Consider the following 24,800-nt stretch of genomic DNA (forward strand, 5'->3'; position numbering starts at 1 on the left):
AAGCAAGGTACTAATGTGAGCCGTATATGTAATTTTAAATTTTCTATTAGCCACATTAAAACGGTAAAAAGGTGAAGTTAATTTTTATAATATATTTTATTAAACACAATGTATCAACAATATTATTTCAGCAGTAATTAACATAAAAGTTAACATTTCACATTTTTTCATACTAAGTCTTTGAAATCTGGTATGGTACTCTTATAGCATATCATATTAGACTAGCTATATATCAAATATTTATGTACATATTCCATAGGTACATATGGCTAGTGGCTAATATACTGGACAGTACAAGTATTGAGGGTATGAAGGGGATTGTTGGAGATTCTCTGGTAACCATAGTGTCACTTCACATTGCTCCCCCAGAGTCTAGGACAAACACCCCGTGGCTGTGAATGGAACTTAGGGATAAGTTGAAGAGATCAAAACAGTGATTCTAGGCTCATTGGCTTGTAGATTTGTGGACCTTGTATGGGTTTTGATCATATGGCCTGAGGATGAAATTGTGAATGAACATTCTTGGAATTTTGTGTGTATATGTAATTGGTCAATATCAAGACCACCTTTTCCTTCTATAATGTGGTGTATTAGTCATCATGGGCTGCCATAACAAAATGCCACAGACTGGATGGTTTAACAACTGAAATGTATTTTCCCAGAGTTCTGGAACCTAGGAAGTCCAACTTCAAGGTGCCAGCAAGATGGGTTTCATTCTGAGGCCTCTTCCCTTGGTTTGTTGGGAGTTATCATCTCACCATGTGCTCACATGGCCTTTCCTCAGTGTGTGTGTATGCAGAGATAAATAGATATCTCTCTGTCTTCCTCTTAAAAGGCCACTAGTCCTATTGGATTAGGGTGCCTAATATGGGTATGCATCCCCACCCACATCTCATTTTGAGCTCCCATAATTCCCACGTGTTATGGGGGGAACCTAGTGGGAGATATTTGAATCATAGGGGCGGCTCTTTCCTGTGCTGGTCTTGTGATAGCGAATAAGTCTCACTAGAGCTGATGGTTTTAAAGAATGGGAGCTTGCCTGTACAAGCTCTCTCTTTGTCTGCTGCCATCGATGTAAGGCGTGACTTGCTCCTCCTCGCCTTTTGCCATGAGTGAAGCCTCCCCAGCCATGTGTAACTGTAAGTCTGTTAAACCCTTTTTCCTGTATAAATTATCCACTCTCACGTATGTCTTTATCAGCTGCATGAAAACAGACTAATACGGTAAATTGGTACCAGTAGAGTGGGGTGTTGCTGAAAATATACCCAAAAATGTGGAAGAGACTTTGGAACTGGGTAACAGGCAGATGTTGGAACAGTTTGGAGGGCTCAGAAGACAGGAAAATGTGGGAAAGTTTGGAATTCAGTGGCTTGGACCAAAATGCTGTTAATGCTATGGACAATGAAATCCAGGCTGAGGTAGTCTCAGGTGGAGATGAGGAACTTGTTGGGAACTGGAGCAAAGGGGATTCTTGTTATGTTTTAGCAAAGAGACTGGCAGCATTTTGCCCCTGCCCTAGAGATTTGTGGAACTTTGAACTTGAGAGACATGATTTAGGGTATCTTGTGGAAGAAATTTCTAAGCACCAAAGCATTCAAGAGGTGAGTTGGGTGCTGTTAAAGGCATTCTGTTTCAAAAGGAAAACAGAGCATAAAACTTTGGAAAATTTGCAGCCTGACAATGCAATAGAAAAGAAAATCTCATTTTCTGAGGAGAAATTCAAGCTGGCTGCAGAAATTTGCATAAATAATGAGGAACCGAATGTTAATCACCAAGACAATGGGGAAAATGTCTCCAGGGCATGTCAGAGACCTTTGTGGTAGCCCCTCCCATCACAGGCCTAGCAGGAAAAAGTGGTTTTGTGGGCCAGGCCCAGGGTCCTCCTGCTGTGTGTAGCCTGGGGACGTGGTGCCCTGTGTCCCGACTGCTCCAGCCGTGGCTGAGCCAACACAGATCTTGGACCTTGGCTTCAGATGGTGCAAGCCCAAAGCCTTGGCAGCATCCACGTTGTATTCAGCCTGCGAGTGCAGAGAAGTCAGGAATGGGGGTTTGAGAACCTCTCCCTAGATTTCAGAAGATGTGTGGAAACACCTGGATGCCCAGGCAGAAGTGTGCTGCGGGGGTGGACCCCTCATACGGAACCTCTGCTAGGGCAGTGTGGAAGGGAAATATGGGGTTGGAGCCCACACAGAGTCCCTACTGGGGCACTGCCTAGTGGAGCTGTGAGAAGAGGGCCACCATCTTCCAGACCCCAGAATAGTAGGTCCACCGACAGCTTGTACCCTGCACCTGGAAAAGCTGCAGACATTTAACAACAGCCCGTGAAAGCAGCCAGGAAGGAGGCTATAACCTGCAAAGCTACAGGGGCAGAGCTGCCCAAAACCGTGGGAAACCACCTGTTGCATCATTGTGACCCGTGTGCAAGGCATGAAGTCAAAGGAGATCATTTTGGAACTTTAAGATTTGACTGCCCTGCTGGATTTTGGATTTGTGTGGGGCCTGTAGCCCCTTTGTTTTGGCTAATTTCCCCATTTGGAACAGCTGTATTTACCTGATGCCTGTACCCCCATTGTATCTAGGAAGTAACTAACTTGGTTTTGGTTTTACAGGCTCATAGACAGAAGGGACTTGCCTTGTCTCAGATGAGATGTTGGACTGTGGACTTTTGAGTTAATGGTGTAATGAGTTAAGACTTTGGGGATACTGCTGGAAAGGCATGATTCATTCTGAAGTGTGAAGACATGAGATTTGGGAGGGACCTGGGCAGAATGACATGGTTTGGCTCGGTGTCCCGACCCAAATCTAATCTTGTAGCTCCTGTAATTCCCATGTGTTGTGGGAGGAACCCAGTGGGAGATATGTGAATCATGGGGGCGGCTCTTTCCTGTGCTGTTCTTGTGATAAGTCTCACAAGATCTGATGGTTTTGAAAAACGGGAGTTTCCCTGCACAGGCACTCTCTTTGCGTGACTTGCTACTACTTGCCTTTTGCAATGATACTGAGGCCTCCCCAGCCACATGGAACTGTAAGTCCATTAAACTCATTTATCTATATAAGTTACCCAGTCTTGGGTACGTGTTTATCAACAGCATGAAAATGGACTAGGCCGGATGTGGTGGCTCACACCTGTAATCCCAGCACTTTGGGAGGCTGAGGCAGGTGGATCACGAGGTCAGGAGATCGAGACCATCCTGGCTAACATGGTGAAACTCTGTCTCTACTAAAAATACAAAAAATTAGCCAGGCGTGGTGGCGGGCGCTTGTAGTCCCAGCTACTTGGGAGGCTGAGGCAGGAGAATGGCGTGAACCCTAGAGGTGGAGCTTGCAGTGAGCCAAGATCACGCCACTGCACTCCAGTCTGGGAGACACAGCGAGACTCCGTCTCAAAAAAAAAAAAAAGAAAATGGACTAATACAGTGTCATTATGACTTCATTTAAACTTAATTACCTCCTAAAAGCCCTGTCTCCAAATACAGACATACTAGAGGTTAGGGCTTCAAAATAGGAATTTGTGGGGGCCTACTTAGTCCATAGTATATGGGCTTAGTGTTCAAGAAACATATGTAGAAAGTATTTTATAACTAAGAAAGTGAAACTTAGGTGATGGTGGAATCCTACTTCAGAGTATAATTGTAATGTAGCACTTTGTGAGTTACAGAATCTGGCTGCGTTCAAGGACAGATGTTGAAGTGCTTTGTAAACTCTAGTGCTATTTAAAATGATTGGTGATATTACTAGATTACTATGTCTTGCACATAGTGCTGAAAATAAATACTTTAAAAAATGAGTTTGGCATGGTAATGATGATATATTTTATTACATGCATCAGATAGTGTTGACTCTAAAGCTCTATATCAATATATCAATGTCGGGGGTTTATAGAACCACTAATGATGTTTTAGTACATATTTCTGGCTTTTGATTCTTAGAAACCACATTAAATCATATATGCTAATTCTAGTTGTCAGGTGCATTAGGTCATTAGAATGTCCCCCAAACAATCCATGAACAAATTGTGTCAGTTATACCTTCAAAATATATTCAGAAATACCCAGGCACCGTGGTGCACACATGTAATCCCAGTTACTTAGGAGGCTAAGGAAAGAGGACTGCTGGAACCCAGGAGTTCAAGACCAGGTTGGGCAACGTCGTGAGACCCCATCTCAAAAAAACAAAAACAAAAAACAAACAAAAAAACTAACATATATCCACAATCAGATTCTCTCTTCACCCAGCTCAATTATCACTGTGAACTAAACAACCTCCATGTCTTACCTTGATTATTCCAGTAGCTTCCTCACTTTTCTCTTCTGCTTTTGCCTGCCTCTCCCCAATTTGTTCTTGATACAGCAACCACAATAATTCTGTTAAATCATACACCAGAATATGTCTCCTTTGCACAAAACCCTTCTGTGGCTTCTACTCTTAGAGCGCTTGCAGTGACTGACAAACGCCTTTTGATGACACTTCTTGTTCCTCATCTCCTACTACTTATTCCCTCATTTGCTGTGTTCCAGCCAGACTGGCTTTTTGCTCTTTTTTGAATTTGCCAAGTACAAAAGTACTCCTTCTACCTAGAATGTTGTCCTAGATATCAATTTGACTCATTCCTTTACCTCCTTCAGATCTTTATTCAAATGTCACCTTGGTGAGTCCTCTCCTCACCTCCCTATTTAAATATACTACACCCACTTCCACACTGACATTTCTTTTTTCTTGCTTAATTTTTCTCTGTAGTACTTACTGCCTTATAGTGCCTATCATAATGCACATAGCATTATCACACATTTGTTTATTTTGGTTCTCATTTGTGTCCCCACCAGATGTAAGCTTCATTAGGACAAGAATCATTTTCTGTTTTGTTCATTGCTAAAAACCAGTTCCTGGAACATAGTAGGCACTCAATAAATACACATTGAATGCTTGAAACAAAACTTACCCTAGTTAAACAGAAGAGGAATTTTATAAAAACGATATTAGCTATTTAAAAGTCTGGAGGGAATAGAGAATCAAGCTTGGAAGCTATCTAACCAGGCATAATGCAGTTTCCATTGGGAACAGTCACCACTATTACTGGGACACTCCCCTGGACTTGTGTCCTTACCACCTCCACTGGTTATATTTTGCCTTACGCCTCTTCCCTTGCAGAAAATATGTCCCATGAGATGCCTTACTTTTCCCATTATTTTATTTCATACTGTAGCCTCTCATAGATGTTCTGATGGTTGGTTGGTGGTTTGTCACATGTGTGGGCCCTTGCTCCAAAGGAGCCCAGGAGAGCAAGCCTTCTACTTTGGGGAGGTAGGCTCACAAGGTAGGACATTCCCCAGATATTGGAATTATGTTCAAAATATGCTGTGCAGTCATAAAATATAAATGTTCTTCACTGGCACTGAGTGCTATCATTAAAAAAAAAAAAAAAAATCTAGCTCAGGAGACCTGAAGTTATTGTAAAACTTTATGTGCAATCCAGAATCCGTTTCCCATAGCAATTGTTAAATATGTCTGCTTTCAAATTTATTATTCTTCATTCCTGACCTTGTTTCTAAGCTTAACCAATCACATATTTTCTCATTTGACATTCCAGTAATTAATAGCTGAAACCCACTGCCTGGAGAATGGTTTCCATTATGAAGTGGTACTCCTTGGCTGGAGAGTGGGATGAACAGACAACAGAATGCTTTATTTATGGAAAAGGAATAAGAGTGTGAGTCCATTATCAGAAAACACAGCAAGGGTGTAAAATATTGGGCTGCCATGTTAGAGCTCACCTCTTACCATAAAAATCTCTATACTCAGCAGCTGGGTCAGTGGGAAGCCTGCTGCCTAGTTCGAATGGTATATTGAATTATATGACCAGTCTTGGCATCAGTTTACCTTTTTTTAAAAAAAACTTTTATTTTTTCTTCCTTTCTCTTAGTTCCTTTTTTTTCCTTGCAAGTAGAAAGCAGGAATGACTGCTCGATCATTAGATATTCAAGTTTAGAATTCAGTGTCATTACTGCACAATTCATTTGCTGAAATAACAAGTAGCAGATGCTATAGTGCAAGTTAATGAATAATTCTTATTTGTACTCTGGCCTTTCATTGCAATTCATTTGTTACAGACGTGGGTTTAGTAATTATTATTCTCACACTTTCTAAAATGTTTTTAGCTTTTTAAAAAGCATTTTGCTCCTTATTTTTTATTTCCTTCTGTTTGTTTCGTTCTATTTATTATTCTCCCATTTATCCCAATCGTTTGGGAAGTCTCATGGCTCTTTATGGTTCGCTTCTGAAGAGGAATATGAAATACTTCAATTGATTTGTTCCTTATTGCAAATAAGCCAAAGCCATGGCTTGTTTACCATTACCAGGTTTGTTTACCATTTCACAGACACACTTGAGGCCTCAGCTTTCAAGGGCATGTTTTCAGCCTGTTACAAACCATGCTTGACCTTCTTTCTCTAAAGTCTGCTCCTTCCTAACCAGGAAACAGGGCAGGAGTAGAATTTTCTTCCCATTCCAGTTTCCCTTTAGCTGCTTGTGTCCAGAAGTTGATATGGCATAGCTAAAATTAATACCTGAATTGACCCAATTCACCTTCTGTTTTGGAAACAAACAAAAAAAAAATTGGCTAAAAAGTAAAGGCCTGGGTATTTTTAGAAAGAGCAATAATTAGTGTAAACTGTCACAGAAATATAATATGTTTAGATTAATGTCAGGCAAAAGTTATTTCCAGCAAGCTTCTCAAAGACAAGAAAAGGAATGTTGGAGATATTGGGAAAAATTATAGTGAAATTGGTAAGAACAAATAAGCTGCAGTGAAGCCTATCTGAAGCATTTGGAAGAAGACTTTGCAAAAGGCTCAGAATAGAATAGAGTAAGAATCTATCTCTGTTTATCTTTTTACCTCCCTATCCCTCTTGTATAGATATTGGAGTAAAAAGATGAGGAATGTTGCCCCTTGTTCTCCTCTCTGTGACTCACAACAGTGATGCTAAAGTGAGGAAGTGGCTTCAGACATGAACAGAGGTGGGGGATGGGAAAAATGATCAGTATTAAGAGGCATGTGGCATGCGTGAAGATTTAGGAAATTAAAACGTACACACACACGGTGGAAGCTGGTAAGCCTTGCCTTTTATATACAGTTCTGAATTTTAACTCTGAGAGAAGCAAGGTTTCTCAATAGTGGCACTATTGATGTTTTTTGGGGTATAATTCTTTGTCGGGAGAGGCCGCCCTGTGTGTTGTAGGATGTTTAGCAGCATCTCCAGCCTCAACCCACTCGATGCCAATAGTATCCAGTTGTGACAGCTAAAAATGTCTCCAGATATTGCCAACAGTTGTCCCAGGATGAGAACCACTGCTGCAAAGGTCACATGATGTGGTTGGGCAGGATGAGTATGGGACCTGGGGGGCAGAGTTGTGAGAGTTGTGGGGAACGTTTCCAATTTCTTCTGTGGAGAAATGGGAAGGTGGATGAAGGAAATGGAATGGCATGGTGGGAATGGAGTATGTAAATTCCTTAAAGAGAAGGAAAGAATCCTAAAGGCTGAAATAATTTTTTAAGACAGTAGATAAAAAGTCATGTAACATTTAAGGAGAAAGACTTAATTTTTCTAGAAGGTTGATTTATATGTTTATTGAGAAGGAAGGAAAGTTAGTTGATCAGAAAAAGAAGGGGAAGGTGAGGATGGTAAATGAGTAAAATATATATATATATATATATATATATATATATATAGTTAAATAATGAATAGGACTGGCCAGGCATGGTGGCTCACCCCTATAATCCAAGCACTTTGGGAGGCCGAGGCAGGTGGATCACAAGGTCAGAAGTTTGAGACCAGTTTGGCCAATATGGTGAAACCCTGTGTCTATTAAAAATACAAAAATTAGCCGGGCGTGGTAGTGGGAGCCTGTAGTCCCAGCTATTCAGGAGGCTGAGGCAGAAGAATCGCTTGAACCCAGGAAGCAGAGGTTGCAGTGAGCCGAGATCACGCCACTGCACTCCAGCCTGAGCAACAGAGCAAGACTCAAACAAAACAAAACAAAACAAAAAAGACGAATAGGACCTACTATTTGATAGCACAACCAGGTGATTATAGTCAATAGTAACTTAATTGTATATTTTAAAATAAAGAGTGCAATTGGATTGTTTGTAACTCAAAGGATAAATGGTTAAGGGGATGGATACCCCATTTACCCTAATGTGCTTATTTCACATTACATACCTGTATCAAAACATCTCATGTGGCCGGGCGCGCTGGCTCAAGCCTGTAATCCCAGCACTTTGGGAGGCCGAGGCGGGCGGATCACGAGGTCAGGAGATCGAGACCATCCTGGCTAACACGGTGAAACCCCGTCTCTACTAAAAAATACAAAAAACTAGCCGGGTGCGGTGGTGGGCGCCTGTAGTCCCAGCTACTCGGGAGGCTGAGGCAGGAGAATGGCGTGAACCCGGGAGGCGGAGCTTGCAGTGAGCTGAGATCCGGCCACTGCACTCCAGCCTGGGCGGCAGAGCGAGACTCCGTCTCAAAAAACAAAAAAACAAAAAAACAACAACAACAAAAAAATCTCATGTACCCCATACATACTCCTACTATGTATCCACATACATTAAAAATTGAAAAAAAGGGCCGGGCGCGGTGGCTCACGCCTGCAATCCCAGCACTTTGGGAGGCCGAGACGGGTGGATCACAAGGTCAGGAGATCGAGACCATGGTGAAACCCCGTCTCTACTAAAAATAGAAAAAATTATCCGGGCGTGGTGGCGGGCGCCTGTAGTCCCAGCTCCTCGGGAGGCTGAGGCAGGAGAATGGCGTGAACCCGGGAGGCGGAGCTTGCAGTGAGCCGAGATTGCGCCACTGCACTTCAGCCTGGGCGACAGACCGAGACTCCGTCTCAAAAAAAAAATAAAAATAAAAATAAAAATTGAAAAAAAGAAGTGGAAATAGATTGAAAGCTCCCTCTGTAGAGCAGAAGTTGGACAGATTTTGCAGAAATAACCTTAACCCCTTATTCCTCTCAGTGAAGAGGCCTATGAAATAAAGGAGAATTAAACATTATGTAGTTCTTATAATTTTCATTCCTTCATTCACTTACCTATATCCTAAGTCCCATGTACTATATTATACACTAGACAGTAAGGATAGAAAAATGGATAAGAAACAATCCCTGTCTAAAAATGTCCATAGTATACTAGGATAGACAAAGACGTGTAATCAGTATGATTGAGAATCTCACCTCAAGAGGCATAAGCATGAAAGTCATCATTTCTACACTTGGTATTTTGTCAGATTTCATTGCTTCTAAGTATCAGCCTCCTTAGTTATTAAAACTTTCATTCTAGGTATTGAGATTAGGTCCTACTCATTTAAAATATTAGTCTCATATTTATTTCAAAAACTTCTTCCGTGCCTTCCAGAGCAGACTAGACCTGTAGTTCCAATTCTCTTTACACGCAACCCTCTTTTCCATGTGTCTGCTCTTCCAATGGTGGGATCAGGAAGCTTAAGAAGGAAAACAGGCAATGCCTTAAATGTCTGACTGCCGCCACGTTGCTATGTGCTTTCTGTAGGTCATTGTTAGTGAGAATGCATGGGGTTCCCAACAGCTCCACTGATAACTCAATATCAAGCAGTCCTCTATGCTTTGATAGCCCTTTGCAAGACTTCCTGCATCTGTCAGCTGATTCCCATTTGGCAGTGGTGAAACACATTCTTCTGATACATAGAAATCCCTTGTCTCATGTTATTCCATGGCAAGTGTGTTGGCCTCAATCTCATGTGCTCTCTGAGATCCCAGCTCTGGGGCCTGTAGATTCCGACAGGATCCATAGTCCAGATATCACCGGATTTCTCTGTAGTCCCTACCAACTCTCCCCAATCCTCCAAAATTCCTGGAAATTCAGAGCCTAGGGGCAGTCAGCAAGCTTTGTGGCAGAGGAAACATCCAGATGGGGACTGGAGCGATCAGTCTCCTCTTGGAAGACACCCGAAAACTTTACTAGTATCATGTAATAGGTACAAATGTCCTGAACAGAACACGAAAGATACCATTAATGAAACAAATTGACAGTTTGGACAAATTCATAGTTTATTTACTTATTTTTCTTTCTTTTTGAGACAGGGTCTTATTCTGTCTCCTGGCTTCGCTGGAGTGCAGTGGGGTGATCACTGCAGCCTCAACCTTCTGGGCTCGGGTGATTTTCCCTCCCGTCTCCTGAGTAGCTGGGTCTACAGGTGTGCACCATGCCCCGCTAATTTTTGTATAATTATTTATTTATTTATTTTTTGAGACAGAGTCTCGCTCTGTTGCCCAGGCTGGAATGCAGTGGTGCAATCTCGGCTCACTGCAAGCTCCGCCTCCCGGGTTCACGCCATTCTCCTGCCTCAGCCTCCCGAGTAGCTGGGACTACAGGCGCCCGCCACCAGTCCCCCCTAATTTTTTGTATTTTTAGTGGAGACGGGATTTCACCGTGTTAGCCAGGATGGTCTTGATCTCCTGACCTCGTGATCCACCTGCCTCGGCCTCCCAAAGTGCTGAGATTACAGGCGTGAACCACTGCGCCCGGTCTAATTTTTGTACTTTTTCAGAGACAAAGTTTCACCACGCCGCCCAGTCTGGTCTCTAACTGGATTTTAAAAATACAGGCGGCCGGGCGCGGTGGCTCAGCCTGTAATCCCAGCACTTTAGGAGGCTGAGGCGGGCGAATCACGAGGTCAGGAGATTGAGACCATCCTACCTACATGGTGAAACCCTATCTCTACTAAAAATACACACACATTAACCAGGCATGGTGGCAGGCACCTGTAGTCCCAGCCACTTGGGAGGCTGAGGCAGGAGAATGGCGTGAAACGCGAGAGGCGGAACTTGCAGTGAGCCGAGATCGCGCCACTGTACTCCAGCCTGGGTGACACAGCGAGACTCCATCTCAAAATAAAAAATAAAAAATTAAGAAATACAGGCAAGGCGCCGTGGGCTCATGCTTGTAATTCCAGCACTTTGGGAGGCTGAGGCGGACACGCTGCTCGAGCTCGAGTTCCAGACCAGCATCGGCAACGCAGGGAGACCCCATCTTTACAAAAAAATTAGCCGGGCGTGGTGTCTTGAGCCCATAGTCCCAGCTACGTAGGGCAGAAGTAGGAGAATCACTTGAGCCCAGGAGTTCCAGGCTGCAGTGAGTCGTGGTCGGGCCACTGGACTCCAGCCTGGGTGAAAGAGCAAGATCCTGTCTCAAAAAGAGAAAGGAAAAAATTTAACATCAAGAACTTTCGTCAAGACGCCACTGAGAGAATAGGACAACCCACAGAGTAGGAAAAGAGACTTGTAATACACATCTGCAACAAAGGACTTGCTCCCAGAATACAGAGATAAAAATTAGCAACACTTCCGTTCGCGCCCGTACGGAACTTCCTGTCACGGAAAATAACATCCTGAAGAATTTCCTGTCACGAGCAACAGTCCGCAGGAGGAAATGGAGGCTGAAAGGCTGCGACTCCTCGAGGAGGAGGCCAAGCAGAAAAAGGTAGCCAGAATGGGATTTAATGCATCTTCTATGCTCCGAAAAAGCCAGCTAGGTTTCCTCAACGTCACCAGTTACTCCCGTTTGGCCAACGAGCTGCGTGTGAGCTGCATGGAGAGAAAAAAGGTCCAGATTCGGAGCTTGGATCCCTCCTCTTTGGCGACCGACCGATTTAACTTCATTCTGGCGAGTACCAACAGCGACCAGCTCTTCGTAGTGAACCAGGTCGAAGTCGAAGGCTCCAAGTACGGCATTATCAGCCTGCGAACTCTGAAGATCCCTTCATTCCACGTGTACGTGCTCAGAAACCTCTACGTCCCCAACCGGAAGGTGAAGTCCCTGTGCTGGGCCTCGCTGAACCAGTTGGACTCTCACATTCTGCTGTGCTTCGAGGGAATTACGGATGCTCCAAGCTGTGCGGTGCTGCTCCCAGCGTCGCGATTCTTAAGTGTTCACACAAGAGTAAACCAGCCTGGCATGCTCTGCAGTTTCCAGATCCCTGAGGCCTGGTCCTGTGCCTGGTCCCTCAACACCCGGGCATATCACTGCTTTAGTGCAGGCTTGTCTCAGCAGGTCCTGTTGACCAACGTGGCGACGGGACACCAGCAGTCGTTTGGTGCCAGCAGTGATGTCTTGGCCCAGCAATTTGCTAGTACGGCCCCTTTGCTGTTTAATGGCTGTCGCTCCGGGGAGATCTTTGCCATTGATCTGCGCTGTAGAAATCGAGGCAAGGGGTGGAGGGCCACTCGCCTGTTCCATGACTCTGCAGTGACCTCTGTGCAAATCCTCCAAGAAGAGCACTGCCTGATGGCGTCAGACATGACTGGAAAGATCAAGCTATGGGATCTGAGGGCCACTAAATGTATAAGGCAGTACGAAGGTCACGTGAATGAGTCCGCCTATCTGCCCCTGCATGTGCACGAGGAAGAGGGAATCGTGGTGGCAGTGGGCCAGGACTGCTACACGAGAATCTGGAGCCTCCATGATGCCCACCTGCTCAGAACCATCCCTTCCCCGTATTCTGCCTCCGAGGACGACATTCCCAGCGTGGCCTTCGCTTCTCGGCTCGGGGGCATCCGGGGAGCAGCACCAGGGCTGCTCATGGCTGTCCGGCAGGACCTTTATTGTTTCCCCTTCAGCTAATTCTGCAGGTTGCAGCGCGGCCGAATGTGGATTTGACTTAAGGAAGTTAAGAGTATCTTACTACCGTTTCTGTGAGAGCAGTTTAAGAGACGTGATATATATAGATCCCATCTATCCGGCTGCCAGGGGTAAGGTGTTAAGAGTTTTATGTGGAGACTTTTCCGTAAAGTTATTTCAGTTAAACTGGACTTAACCTGAAAGTCCTTTTCATAAAAGATACCTATTTCCTCTTGTTGAATGCCTTAGAACAGTTAACCATGTCCCCCACCCTTTTTTTTTTTTTTTTGTAAGACTTTTCTAAGGACTGAAGATTGGCAAAAACTAAAATAAATTAAAGCAGCTTCTTTCACTAGTAGCCCTTTAGAGAAGCATAATGATGGTACTAGTAAGACTGACTAGTCACACAGGGTCCCAGGCATCTGTGCTTGAGGAAGCCAGTGGGAGTGGAGACAAGGGAGAGGTAATTTCTCGGAGTCTCTACAGAAATATTTAAGACTGCAGTTTGGAATCATTAAATTTCTCAAACTCAATAGCAGATCCCTTAAGATTCTCCTTTTATTATTATCCATAGGCATTGGAAGGAAAGAGGGATCTTCTTAAATACGAGAAGTTTTAAACAGTCTTTAATGTGCTTTTGTTGAGGTACCTTTCAGAATGTAAGGTGCAGCAGCTCCGGTTTCTATTATGGTGACTTGAAGTTCAGATTCAAGGAATTGGCTTTGACTTTTTGTAATCTAGGAGCAGCAGTTTGTGAGAGGTTTATTAAAAATGTTAAAGAGCCTGTTTTTCTACCAAGCAAGGAAGAAAAAAACATGTAATAATGTTAGTTGCTACTTCTTAATAGCCAAAGCCTGGAAATTATCTGAATTTCCAGAATGCTAAAACTTGTGCTATAATCATACAATTGGATACTGCATAATAATAGAAAATAAGGCACACTTGCTATGTGAAACAGTATGGACCAATCTCAACATGGTGATTGAAATTAGGTAGAAATGAGTACAAACTGTATGGTTCAATTCTGAAGTTCAAAAGCAGTAAAAACTTGTCTATGGTGATTAACGGTAGAATAGTAGATACCTCTGTAGAAAGAAAGGATTTTTTTTTTCTTTTTATTTTTAGGATGCTTGAGAAGTGACATGGGGAAGCTTTAGGAATGCTGAGTTTTCTTTATCTTGACACTTGATAAGTACATAATTCATATAGCTATATGCTTCACATTTTTATAGTTTACTGTATATATGTTATTCTTCAAAAAATAAAAATAAGAAAGCAATTAGGACACTATTGTAGTTAGTCAGGCAAGGGACAGTGATGCCTTGGACCTGCATGTGAGAAGTAGAAATGATCAGAAATGATTGCATTGGAAGATCATTCGAAGGTAGTATTATTGGTAAGACTTGCTGATGAGAGTAAACTAGAAAGTGAAAGAATAAAGGATGGCAGCAATTTTTTTTTTTGGAGATGGAGTATCGCTCTGTCGCCCAGGCTGGAGTGCAGTGGTGCGATCTCGGCTCACTGCAAGCTCTGAGGATGACGGGTTTTTTTGTTAACTTTAGAACTGGTAGATGATGGTGTCGTTTACTAACCTAGGGAGGATAAGGAGAAAAAAACTTTAGGTGAAGGGAATGATGCTGAGTTTTAGACATTTACTAAACCTCCAATTGGAGATACAAAGTATTCTGTAGATCTGTGGTCATGTCACGGCTGGTATTACAAATTTGGTGACTTCAATACATAGAATTAAAGTAGATGGGATAGATGTGCTTTATATGACCTAGATGAGGTTAATAATGTAATTACATATTGATAGAAGATGAGTAGATCAATACAGAAGATATGGGGAGTGTGGTTAGGCACAGATTTTTGGAATCCTTTCAGTCAGTTTTTGATACTAACTTGATATGTGACATGAGAAATTGTGTAAGCTTTACTTGTTGTTTCTTCAGTGTAAAATGTCTTAGACAATAAAACTAAATGATAAAGTAGATACAGGGTTAAAGGATATATACGTTGTCCCTTTTACATTATAAGCATTCAAAATAAAAAAAATGAAAAAAAGACATTGTAATCATTCAGTAAGAACTAGCTGCAGGTATATATATATACACACACATACATATGTCTGATAGTGATATGTCATTTCTTTGGCAATTGACAAAAAATGACTACATAACTTGATAAACTGTTTATCCTCATTTGCAAAGAAAACAAATGCAAAAAAACAAAAGAAAGAAATCAGTACGAAAAGCACAGACACCTAAAAGAAAGGTGGGCAATAGTCTTGAATAGGAGAAAAAGAGGAGATCCAAATGGCTAATATACATTTGAAAAGGCATCCAACTTCATTTATTGTCAAGGAAATGCAAATTAAAATCACAGTGCCACACCACTTTCACTATAATGGTTAAAATAAAATAGATCAGGTGGAGTGACACTGGGAGTTAAAAAAAGAGAAGCAAATGTTGGTGCAGTTGTGAGCAAATAGAACTTTCATATACTATTGAGAGTGTATACTGGTACAAGCACTTGGAAAAGTTGGTAATTGCTAAAGCTAGGAGTTTGCATACTCTATGACCCAGTAATTTCAGTCCTAGGAATATATTCATCAGAAATGCATACCTGTGTCCACCATAATTTGTTAATAGCCCCAACTGGAAACTACCCAAATGTTCATTAATAGTAGAATGGATAAATTGTGGGATATTAACACAATGGAATCCTTTTTGCAGTAGTAAGAATGAACATAGCAGTATGGACAAATCCCACAAACATAATGTTGAAATAAAGATGCCAAACACCAAAGAGCACATATTGTACAATTAATGCACATAAAGTCCCTAAACAGACAAAATTAATCTATGTTCTTAGAAGCAGGATTAATGGTATACTTGCAGGGTAGGAGAGTAGTGACCAGAAGAGGATTCTAGGAAGCTAGCAATGCTGGTGTCATGCCAGACCCCTGGTGACTCCAATAGGAATGGCACTGTGTCCGAGAGGCCAAAGAAGACACGTGTAGACAACGAACAAGACTTGGGTTTATTGGGGGAACTTATATATAGGGATGGTCCAGTGGTAGTAGGCTGAATGGAAGAACCACTACTGTTTGTAAAAAGCATGCAGTTTATATAGCATTGTCATTTAGCACACTCCACCTAGCAACCTCCATTTAACCCAAAGCAAAGGACCTTGATCCCCTGTATTGCCTGTGTTGTAAGGGATGCGCTGGGGGTTCAGATGTCCTGCATAGATAAGGAGTGAAACTCAGGATTAGTCACTCCTGATTCCTTAATTTGGGATTCTGAGCACACACTCATTTTAGATCACAGGGTCATTGTCAGAGTATGGTTGTTACTGCTGTCAGGTGCATCTGCTGTATAGTGGGGTACTGGCTACACAGTTTTTGTTCACTAGTGATAATTCTTACAGCTGTGCCTTTATGTGTTTTCTTCTGTGTATTATACTTCAATAAAAAGTTAAATTTTAAAAAACCTAGTAAGATTTTGTCTTGCTGCCTCCCCCTGTGGCTTTGGGGAAAGAATTGACTCTTCACAAATGCTACCCTCTCTAAAAGTATTACATCTCCACGCTCTGTCTTAGCTTAATTCCTCTCAAGGATAAAGGTTATCAAACAGTCAGTCTCTTGTTTCCAGGAGTATTTAATAACTCAATTATTCCAGCTGTAATCTGAATCTTGTTTACTACCTTCTGAGGAAAAGGTGTGTGTGCATGTGTGTATATGTAATTTTTTCTCCACCACACCAGGTAAATTGCAGGAACTTTTATTGGAGAAGCTAAGAAGTGTTGAATAAGAGAGCTACGATCCAGGAATATAGTTATCATTGGAGAAATCATTCTCCTTTTCTTGGATGAAAGTGGCAAAGAGTGAACCTAAGTTTAATGGTAGTGGAATACTAAATGGCTATTTGACAAGATAATTGTGATTAAAAAAATCCCACAAGTAATTTCATAGGATAATGTCAGAGGGAAAACCTGTAAGAACAAGCCACTCCTTTCTTCTCTCCTCTACAGTGCTCACTCAGCCACGTAAATTGATTTGGAGTTAGAGGACCTGAGTCTGATTCCATCTTCTATGACATTCTTGCTAAGTGAACTGTGGAAAAACCTTTCACCTCTCTGAAAAATGGAGATGAGGATTAGCAACCTGGTCAGAAACCATATCAATTGCATGTTTCATTTCTTTTGCATTTTTGCATTTACAGGCCAAATGTGTCTGTGCAGACACTTACTGCTTCTGACTATTGTATAGGAGAGGGGGAGTTTGACCAGATAATTCTTTTTACCCATGTATAAGCCACTTCTGTTTCCTTTTTTGTTTTGCTTTGTTTTGTTTTGTTTTGTTTTTTGTTTGGTACAGATGGGATCTCATCGTGTTGCCCAGGCTGGTCTTAAACTTCTGGCCTCTTGCCTTGGCCTCCCAAAGTGCTGGCATTACAGGCATGAGCCACCAGCACCTGGCTATAAGCCATTTTCTTTCTTGCTTTTTTTTGTTTTTCGATACAGAGTCTCACTTTGTCGCCCACCTTGGAGTGCAGTGGTATAATCTCAGCTCACTGCAACGCCCGCCTTCTGGGTTCAAGTGATTCTTGTGCCTCAGCCTCTTGAGTAGCTGGGATTATAGGTGTGCGCCACTACGCTCAGTTGATTTTTGTATTTTTAGTAGAGAAAAAGTTTTGCCATGTTGGCCAGACTGGGCCAATTTCTTATTGAAGTGTTCAGGTGGGCAAGCTCCCTCCTTCCCCACTCCTAGAGGCAAAGAAAAAAATCCCCAAAACGTGATGACAACAAATATGTGTGTGTTCAAAATTAAATTTGTGTTCTTGGTAAGCCTCATGATAGAGCCACTTACTTTATTTTTAATGGATTATCTAAGTCAGTTTTCCAGATAACCAGCCAAGTTTATCTCAAGATCAGAATTATTTTCCCAAAGCTATAGACAGGATGAAACCAAGGAATAGTAGTCAGCTCAATTGCACAAGCAAATTTCTGAAAGATGCTGGAACTTCTTCAGAGTTAATGGAAAACCTTGCAGGAATCATGGTGTATGGTAATAATCAAATGACACTTCACTCCTCTCCTACTTCTATTTCTACCTGACTTAATAAAGTTCCCTATATTTAGGCATCTATTTATATCATGAATCCTCATGAAACTCAGACAATTTTACACCACGTTGATCACATGAAATGATGTAAAAAATAACTGGGGAAATTCTCTTTTAACGTACATCCCAGAAAAAAAAAAAAATAGAAACACCACATTTTCATTCGAGTCTTTTGAGAAGACCTCACATTTTCTTCCAAAGGCAAGTACCCACTGACTTAGAAAGAGTGGTGCTTAAGAGCAAGATCTTTGTGCCTTGGTTTCTCCATCTACCTATAACTTATTTAAAGTATTATGAATCAGACAGTGTACATAGAGGGCCTGGCAATTAGTAAATGATTAATATTACTACCGTTGCTATTACTGTTTTAAATTATCAATATGTTCATTTATAAATTTGCTGCCTCTTCCAATAGAAAATCAGCCCTATGATACTAGAATCTTACCTGTTTTGTATAGGCAACGCTGAATGTGTCTCAAATGGAGCATAAAAGCAAAGTCTTTCGGTAAGGATGGGATTTAGGGTCAAAGGAAATTCCCCTGAGGAACTCTAAAACTGACATTATCTTAAGTTTTAGCACTTGGGGAAGTTTCAAAGACTTTCCAAAAGGATAAGTATATCATGATATGTAGGTATAAATACCACGACAACTGCAGAGTTATTTTAATCCAAGTCTGTTGAGGCTTTATTATGTGACACAGCAATGCGAGGGTTAAACAAGGTAACACGGAATGATACACTTTGTTCTTCAAACTTATTTGGCAAATCAAGGGTACTGGTAGTTTATAACAAATAGTAGTGTCTAAGTCAAGTTACACCTCAACTATACCAGGAAAAAGAAGGACAGGAAAAAATTAACACACGGTGAAATTTTACTGTGCACCAACATTATACTTTACACATCAGGTGGGCCGTTACGGAAACTAAGAACTCTGCACAAAATGTATTTTTTTTTAAAGTTTTATATCACAAAAGGAACATATTTTCTTCTAAAAATGATTAGAACATACAGGTAAACAAAATAAAAATAATCCTATCGTACAAATTAAAAACAAAACCTGAGAAGTTCTGATCAGGCTTGCCTAAAATGACAGTTGAAACCAGAGCCATTTTAAGAATGCAAAATATGAGATTAGTTTTGTTCAAAAATAATTATCCATAAAAGTTAATAGATGTCTGCACACAGTTACCATAAGAGGTAAGCCTTTATGTATTTTTACTTCATAATGTTGAATTTCTATTAAAATCTATTACAAGAAAGGGAAAGTAACTTTCCAGTAATATTCAGATTTTTTAGTAATACTGAGCCTACATTTATGGGACATCTTTTTATAATGTTTGTCCACTGAATATTTTAAGTTATGTTTGTCATAGGAAATTGAATTTGCTTACCATTCTTACGATAATTTCTTCACTTTCCTCATTTGGTTATACTTAATTAGTATAAAAGACTTGTTGATTTTTTTTAAATTAAGGACATACTAAATTTCCCCCTGAGATAGTTATTTTGGAGTAATATAGATAAGCGACTCAGATTAACTTCAAAACAAACCACCATACATTCCATTCAATTCATTTTTGCCAGGCATTGTTTTAGCCTCTTTATACAGCCATGTACAAAATAGACAAGATTCCAGCATCATGATGCTTATTTTCTATTCTAGGTCACAAAATAGACAAAAAAACCCCCAAAACAAAAAAAAACCCCATAATCTCAGAGTGATAAGCATTTTCAAGAAAATTATATAGGACAGCGGGGTAGAGAATGACCAGGCCTACCATAGCTAGGGTGGTCAAGGAAGGCCTCTCTTGAGTTTGAGCTAAGAGCTGAATGAGCATGGCAGAGAGAAACAGTTAACGTGGATACTTTCTTTCTTTCCTTCTTCCTGGGACCAGACTGTTTCGAAGTCTCCATACCTCCGTTTACCCTAACATGTCATGAACATATAAAACCTCTCATATTACAGGCAAAAATCCGAGGTTCACAGATTAGTAGGGCAAGTAACTGATTCCGAAGTGTGTACTTGCCTTTATGATACTGGATACACACTGGTGTTAACAAGGAGAACGATGTACGTAGCAGAGGTTCGGAGATTACTGGACATGTTGGCTCCAACCTGAGTTTATCCTGGCAGGCTCTAGGTAGAGAGGCTCAGAAAACCTGCGTCCATCCTTCCCATCTTTCCTCCCATTTCCGAAACCATGGTCCTGGCTTCGAGTCTAGAAAAAAGGAATAAGTAGACAGAACTCCCAAAGGACAGCTTTCCTGGCTGACCAAGATGTAAACAGTTTACGTGATGATTTCCAAGCAAGTGCAAAAGTACAGGTGCAAAAGACGACGGCGGACACCAAACTTCCCCTGCGGCCACGCCCTCCCCCCTTTGGGGGTCTGGGTCCCTGGGAGGGAAGGCCTCCTTATTGGTGTTCAACGCGTTACGTCACTTCCGCTGCTTCCACGGCAGGCGTCGCTAAATGACGTCGCCGTTTCCGGGTCACTGAGGCAGCCTGTGGCGGCGAAGGTTTCAGTGTTCGCTGATGTCCAGTCTATGGAGTCAGTCGGTGTCGGTGGCGGCGCGGAGGCAGGAGGCGGTGTCCGAGTAGGGGCCCGTGCCCCGCCAGGATGTTACCGGGTTTGGCCGCCGCCGTCGCGGCCCACAGATGTAGCTGGTCCTCCTTGTGCCGGCTCCGTCTGCGATGCAGGGCGGCGGCCCGTGGCCCCAGCGACCGCCAGGGTGAGTGTCCCGCGCTGGCCGCTGGCTCCGTAGAAGCCGAATTGGAGGGCCAGGATGGGTTCGGCGCCTCGCCTGGGGCAGGTCCCCCGCTTGCCTTTCGCCAACCTCAGAACCTTCCTTTCCGGCCTCCGCCTTTCCAGTTCACCCTGCGCAGCCCGCGGGTGTCCTGACAGGTCTCCCTGACTCTGATGCCTCCTGCAGCCCTAGCAGGGCCCCCGCGGGAACTTGTGGGCATCTCGCGGGCCGGATTGCACCTCTGAAGCCTACTGCTTTTTACCAAACAAAATGTTACGTGCGCATCGCGGTGTCCCGCGGTGACTCACCTCCGCGGTTGGAAATTGCGGACTCCGCAAAGTTCCGGGGTCTTTGGAGCTTTCCAGCGCACCTTCATTTAACACTAGGTTAAGATTTTCTTGGCTTGTTCTTTTTCTTATACTCCCAACTTATTTTCTTAAATTTTCTAAAAGGAAGGAGGAGTGCTACTCAATACGGATCTTTCGGAAGAAGTACGAAAGTATCCGACGATCATTGAATGAACCCAGTTTGGAGCCGAAAAACAAAGGAACTCTTCAGCTCGGCTGAGCAGTCTTTTTGGTGAAAAGGTGTCAGTTGCAATTGTAACCCAGAAAAAAAGGTGGTTGAAGAGAATTTTCATCTCTCTCAACATTCTTTTCTGACTGAAATTTAAATGGTCTGAGAGTTTCCAAAATAACATTGAACTTCTAATAAGGCTTACCTTCGTTTTTGCCGTAGCTTGACACATTGCTTGACACTGAGAACTGATAGGAACTCTGAGGGAGAAGACAGAACTAAGTCCACCCTTAATCTAATCCCTCCATTCTTAGGATGCAGAGAGTATTTACCGAAACATTCATGTTTGAAGCCATGCATGGTGGTGCGCTCCTGTAGTCCAGCTACTCGGGAGGTTGAGGCAGGCAGATCTTTTGAGCCCAATAGTTCTAGGCTACCCTGGGCAATATAGTGAGACCTGTCTCTAAAAACATGTCATGTTTGAAAAAACCCGTAGCATGTTTGTGACCTCCTGAAAGAAGGTGGAAGTTGCAGTCATTCGAGATTTTATGTAATATAAGCTATAATAACTGTGCTGTGCATATAAATTAGAATATATTCATATCTTTTATTTGCAACAAATGTAAAAGCTGGCTCTTAAAATTTCAAACGGATAAATTTTAACAGCACTATTCCCAGGGCTTTTTGGTAGTGATAGAAAAGTGTAACTGTTGAGTTTTTCCATATTGGCAATATATTGCCAGGTTCTCTTATGGACAAAATGAATCGTCGGCTGGGTGCAGTGGCTCATGCTTGTAATCCTCAGGAGGATTGTAAACCTTAGCACGCTGAGGTGGGTGGATCGCTTCAGCCCAGGAGTTCAGACCAGCCCGGGCAACATGGCAAAACCGCCTCTCTACAGAAAATTAGCCTGGTTTGGTGACACACGCCTGTAATCCTAGCCTGTACTCCGGAGGCGGAGGTGGGAGGATCGCTTGAGCCCAGGAAGTTGAGGCTGCAGTGAGCCTTGAGTGTGCCAGTGCACTCAAGCCTGGGTGACAGAGTGAGACCCTGTCTCAAAAAAAAAAAAAAAGAAAAAGAAAAATGAATCATCTCCAGAATCCCCAAGTAAGTTTTTAGCACAATTGTTTCTATTGACCAACCAATTTTGGCATTTTACACTGAAATTACAGTGGCTGTTAAATTTAGTCTAAACTGCCCTTTAAGTGTTGACAAAAAGGAGTAGAAACAGTGTAATTTGTAATCCCTCTTCTGTGTAGCTGTAATCATGTTGAAAATTATGTGTTCTTTGTCTCATCTGTCTGTGAAACATAGATAATTATTACCTATCTTAGTGGTCAAAATGACTTTGCAAAGTTGTTTGGAATGTTTATTACTACAAAAAATTAAAATGTTTTTTTCACACTTAAAAATGCTTAGTAGGTTTTTAAAAATAACTTTGTGAAAATTTAGTTTCAATAATGAAGCATTTCTTAAAAGGGCAACCATTATTATGGCAAAATTTAAAAATCATTTAGAAAAAGAGTACTATTTAAATTGGATGCATGTGAGAAGACTATTTGAAGAACTTTTGGAGAAAGAAAATCTAAAAACAGATGTTTTTATTTGTCTAGAAGTAAGGTTTAGTTTATGCTTCTAAAATGCCTGTGGCTGGGAAAAACTTATAAAGCGTAAAGAGAGGAGGAAACCTTGAGGGATTGCTTGAATACTTAAAAATGAGAAATGCCTTTAAAGGCAAAATAGAAACTGTCTAAAAGAAATATGAGAACCCTGTTTGTAATTTTGAGTTGTTTGATAGCCATATTTAAAAAAAAACAAAATTAAAGATTAATTAATTTTAATATATTCTAGAATTTAAATAATGAAATTAATATATTTTAATAATAAAATTAAAATTTAATACTATTTTATCAAGTATATTCAAAATATTTCAACATGTAATCAATATCAAAATTATTGAAGTATTTTACATCATCTTTTTGTACTGTCTTTAAAACCCAGTGAGGTTGTTTTTTTTTTTTAATTCTTTTTTTCTTGGCTTTTTTTTTTTTTATTATACTTTAAGTTCTAGGGTACATGTGCACAACATGCAGGTTTGTTACATATGTATACATGCACCATGTTGTGCTGCACCCATCAACTTGTCATTTACATTAGGTATATCCCCCAGTGCCATCCCTTCCCGCTCCTCCCACCCCACGGCAGGCCCCGGTGTGTCATGTTCCCCTTCCTGTGTCCAAGTGTTCTCATTGTTCAGTTCCCACCTATGAGTGAGAACCTGCGGTGTTTGGTTTTCTGTTCTTGCGATAGTTTGCTGAGAATGATGGTTTCCAGCTTCATCCATGTCCCTACAAAGGATATGAACTCATCCTTTCTTATGGCTGCATAGTATTCCATGGTGTATATGTGCCACATTTTCTTAATCCAGTCTGTCATTGATGGACATTTGAAAACCCAGTGAGTGTTTTACACTTACAGCACATCACAGTTCAGACTAACCACATTTTAAGTGCTCAGTAAACAGTGACTACTCAATTAGATAGTGTAGAGTTAGTATCTTTAAGTTATAAAGAATTTTTACAAACCAGTATACATTCCAGTAGGAAAATGGACAAAGGAATTGAATACAAAGTTCATAAAGTTGTTCAAGTGGTCAATAAAAATGCAAAAATGTTCCATACTTACTAAAAAACAGAAACTTTAAAGGGTTTTACTTCTCACTGCCTATCTCATTTCTGCCGAATTTTTCATAATGATGATACCCCATATTGAGGGTGTGGGAAAACAGGAACTCTCTTAACTACTGATTGAAAACTTAAAAGGTTTATGCCCTCTGACCTAATAGTTTTTACTCAAAAGGATTTACTTTAAAGAAATAATCAGATACATATTAAAATGTTTGCAGAGTTTACTATAGTAATAAATTGGTAGTTTATAGTTATGGAGAGTTGGAAACTGAAATATATTATGATACATTTATTATGGGCTGGTGATATTTACAACCATTTTTTAAAAACTTATAATTCAGGGCCGGGTGTGGTGGCTCACTCCTGTAATCCCAGCACTTTGGGAGGCCGAGGTGGGTGGATCAGCTGAGGTCAGGAGTTCGAGACCAGCCTGGCCAACGTGGTGAAACCCCATCTCTACCAAAAATTTAAAAATTAGCTGGGCGTGGTGGCGGGCACCTGTAATCCCAGCTACTTGGGAGACTGAGGCAGGAGAATCACTTGAACCCAGGAGGCGGAGGTTGCAGTGAGCTGAGATTGCGCCACTGCACTCCAGCCTGGGCGACAAGAGCGAAACTCCATCTCAAAAAAAAAAAAAAAAAAAGAAGTTATAATTCAGAAGAATAGTGACATGGAAAGTACTCTTGTGTTATTAGGTAAAAACTGTAGAAAAATACAGTAAAAATATATACTGTGATATCAACAGTGAGTTTTCGTGTCTAAAATTTTTTTAATTTGTGTTTTACAAATGATCTACAGTAGACATATACTTCTAAAGAATAAAAATGTTACTTAGTTTCTGTAGTAAGTATATCCTTTTTTATAAAAAGTTCTTTGGGTTAGGATAGAGCACATATTTCTTTTTTTCATGTATTTACAGGTGGCCTCATTTGGCAAACATTTGAGAGGGGAAGACGCTTAAGTATACTAGATGAACACTGAAATTAATAAAAGTGTAATTTTTAAATAGAAAATAGAAATCAAACATACTCTGTTATTATTGTCTCTAATCTGCTGGTATTTATTGTCATAAG

General features: G+C 41.3%; 2 protein-coding genes across 5 annotated transcripts in view; both read left to right on the forward strand.

Annotated features, from left to right (window-relative positions):
* The first annotated feature begins 11,391 nt into the window (after nucleotides 1-11,391).
* DCAF4L1 (DDB1 and CUL4 associated factor 4 like 1) lies at nucleotides 11,392-16,145 on the forward strand. Of its 2 annotated transcripts, XM_025386148.1 has the most exons (2): nucleotides 11,459-11,511; nucleotides 11,695-13,547. In XM_025386148.1, the coding sequence occupies exons 1-2, from the start codon at nucleotides 11,462-11,464 to the stop codon at nucleotides 12,650-12,652; spliced, it is 1,008 nt and encodes a 335-aa protein (XP_025241933.1). In that variant the 5' UTR covers nucleotides 11,459-11,461; the 3' UTR covers nucleotides 12,653-13,547. The 2 variants fall into 2 exon arrangements, with proteins under 2 accessions (XP_025241932.1, XP_025241933.1); XM_025386147.1 differs by having other exon boundaries at nucleotides 11,392-16,145.
* A 4,072-nt stretch (nucleotides 16,146-20,217) lies between these two features.
* SLC30A9 (solute carrier family 30 member 9) overlaps nucleotides 20,218-24,800 on the forward strand; it is a 104,956-nt gene continuing 100,373 nt past the window's right edge. For 2 of the 3 annotated variants that reach the window (XM_025385143.1, XM_025385141.1), the window contains exon 1: nucleotides 20,218-20,509. In XM_025385143.1, coding sequence (XP_025240928.1) covers nucleotides 20,398-20,509 — 112 coding nt within the window. In that variant the 5' untranslated portion in view covers nucleotides 20,218-20,397. The remainder of the gene's footprint in view (nucleotides 20,510-24,800) is intronic. The other variant, XM_025385142.1, reaches the window with a different exon arrangement.

Source organism: Theropithecus gelada, chromosome 5, assembly GCF_003255815.1.
Source record: "Theropithecus gelada isolate Dixy chromosome 5, Tgel_1.0, whole genome shotgun sequence".
Classification (NCBI taxonomy): Eukaryota; Metazoa; Chordata; class Mammalia; order Primates; family Cercopithecidae; genus Theropithecus; species Theropithecus gelada.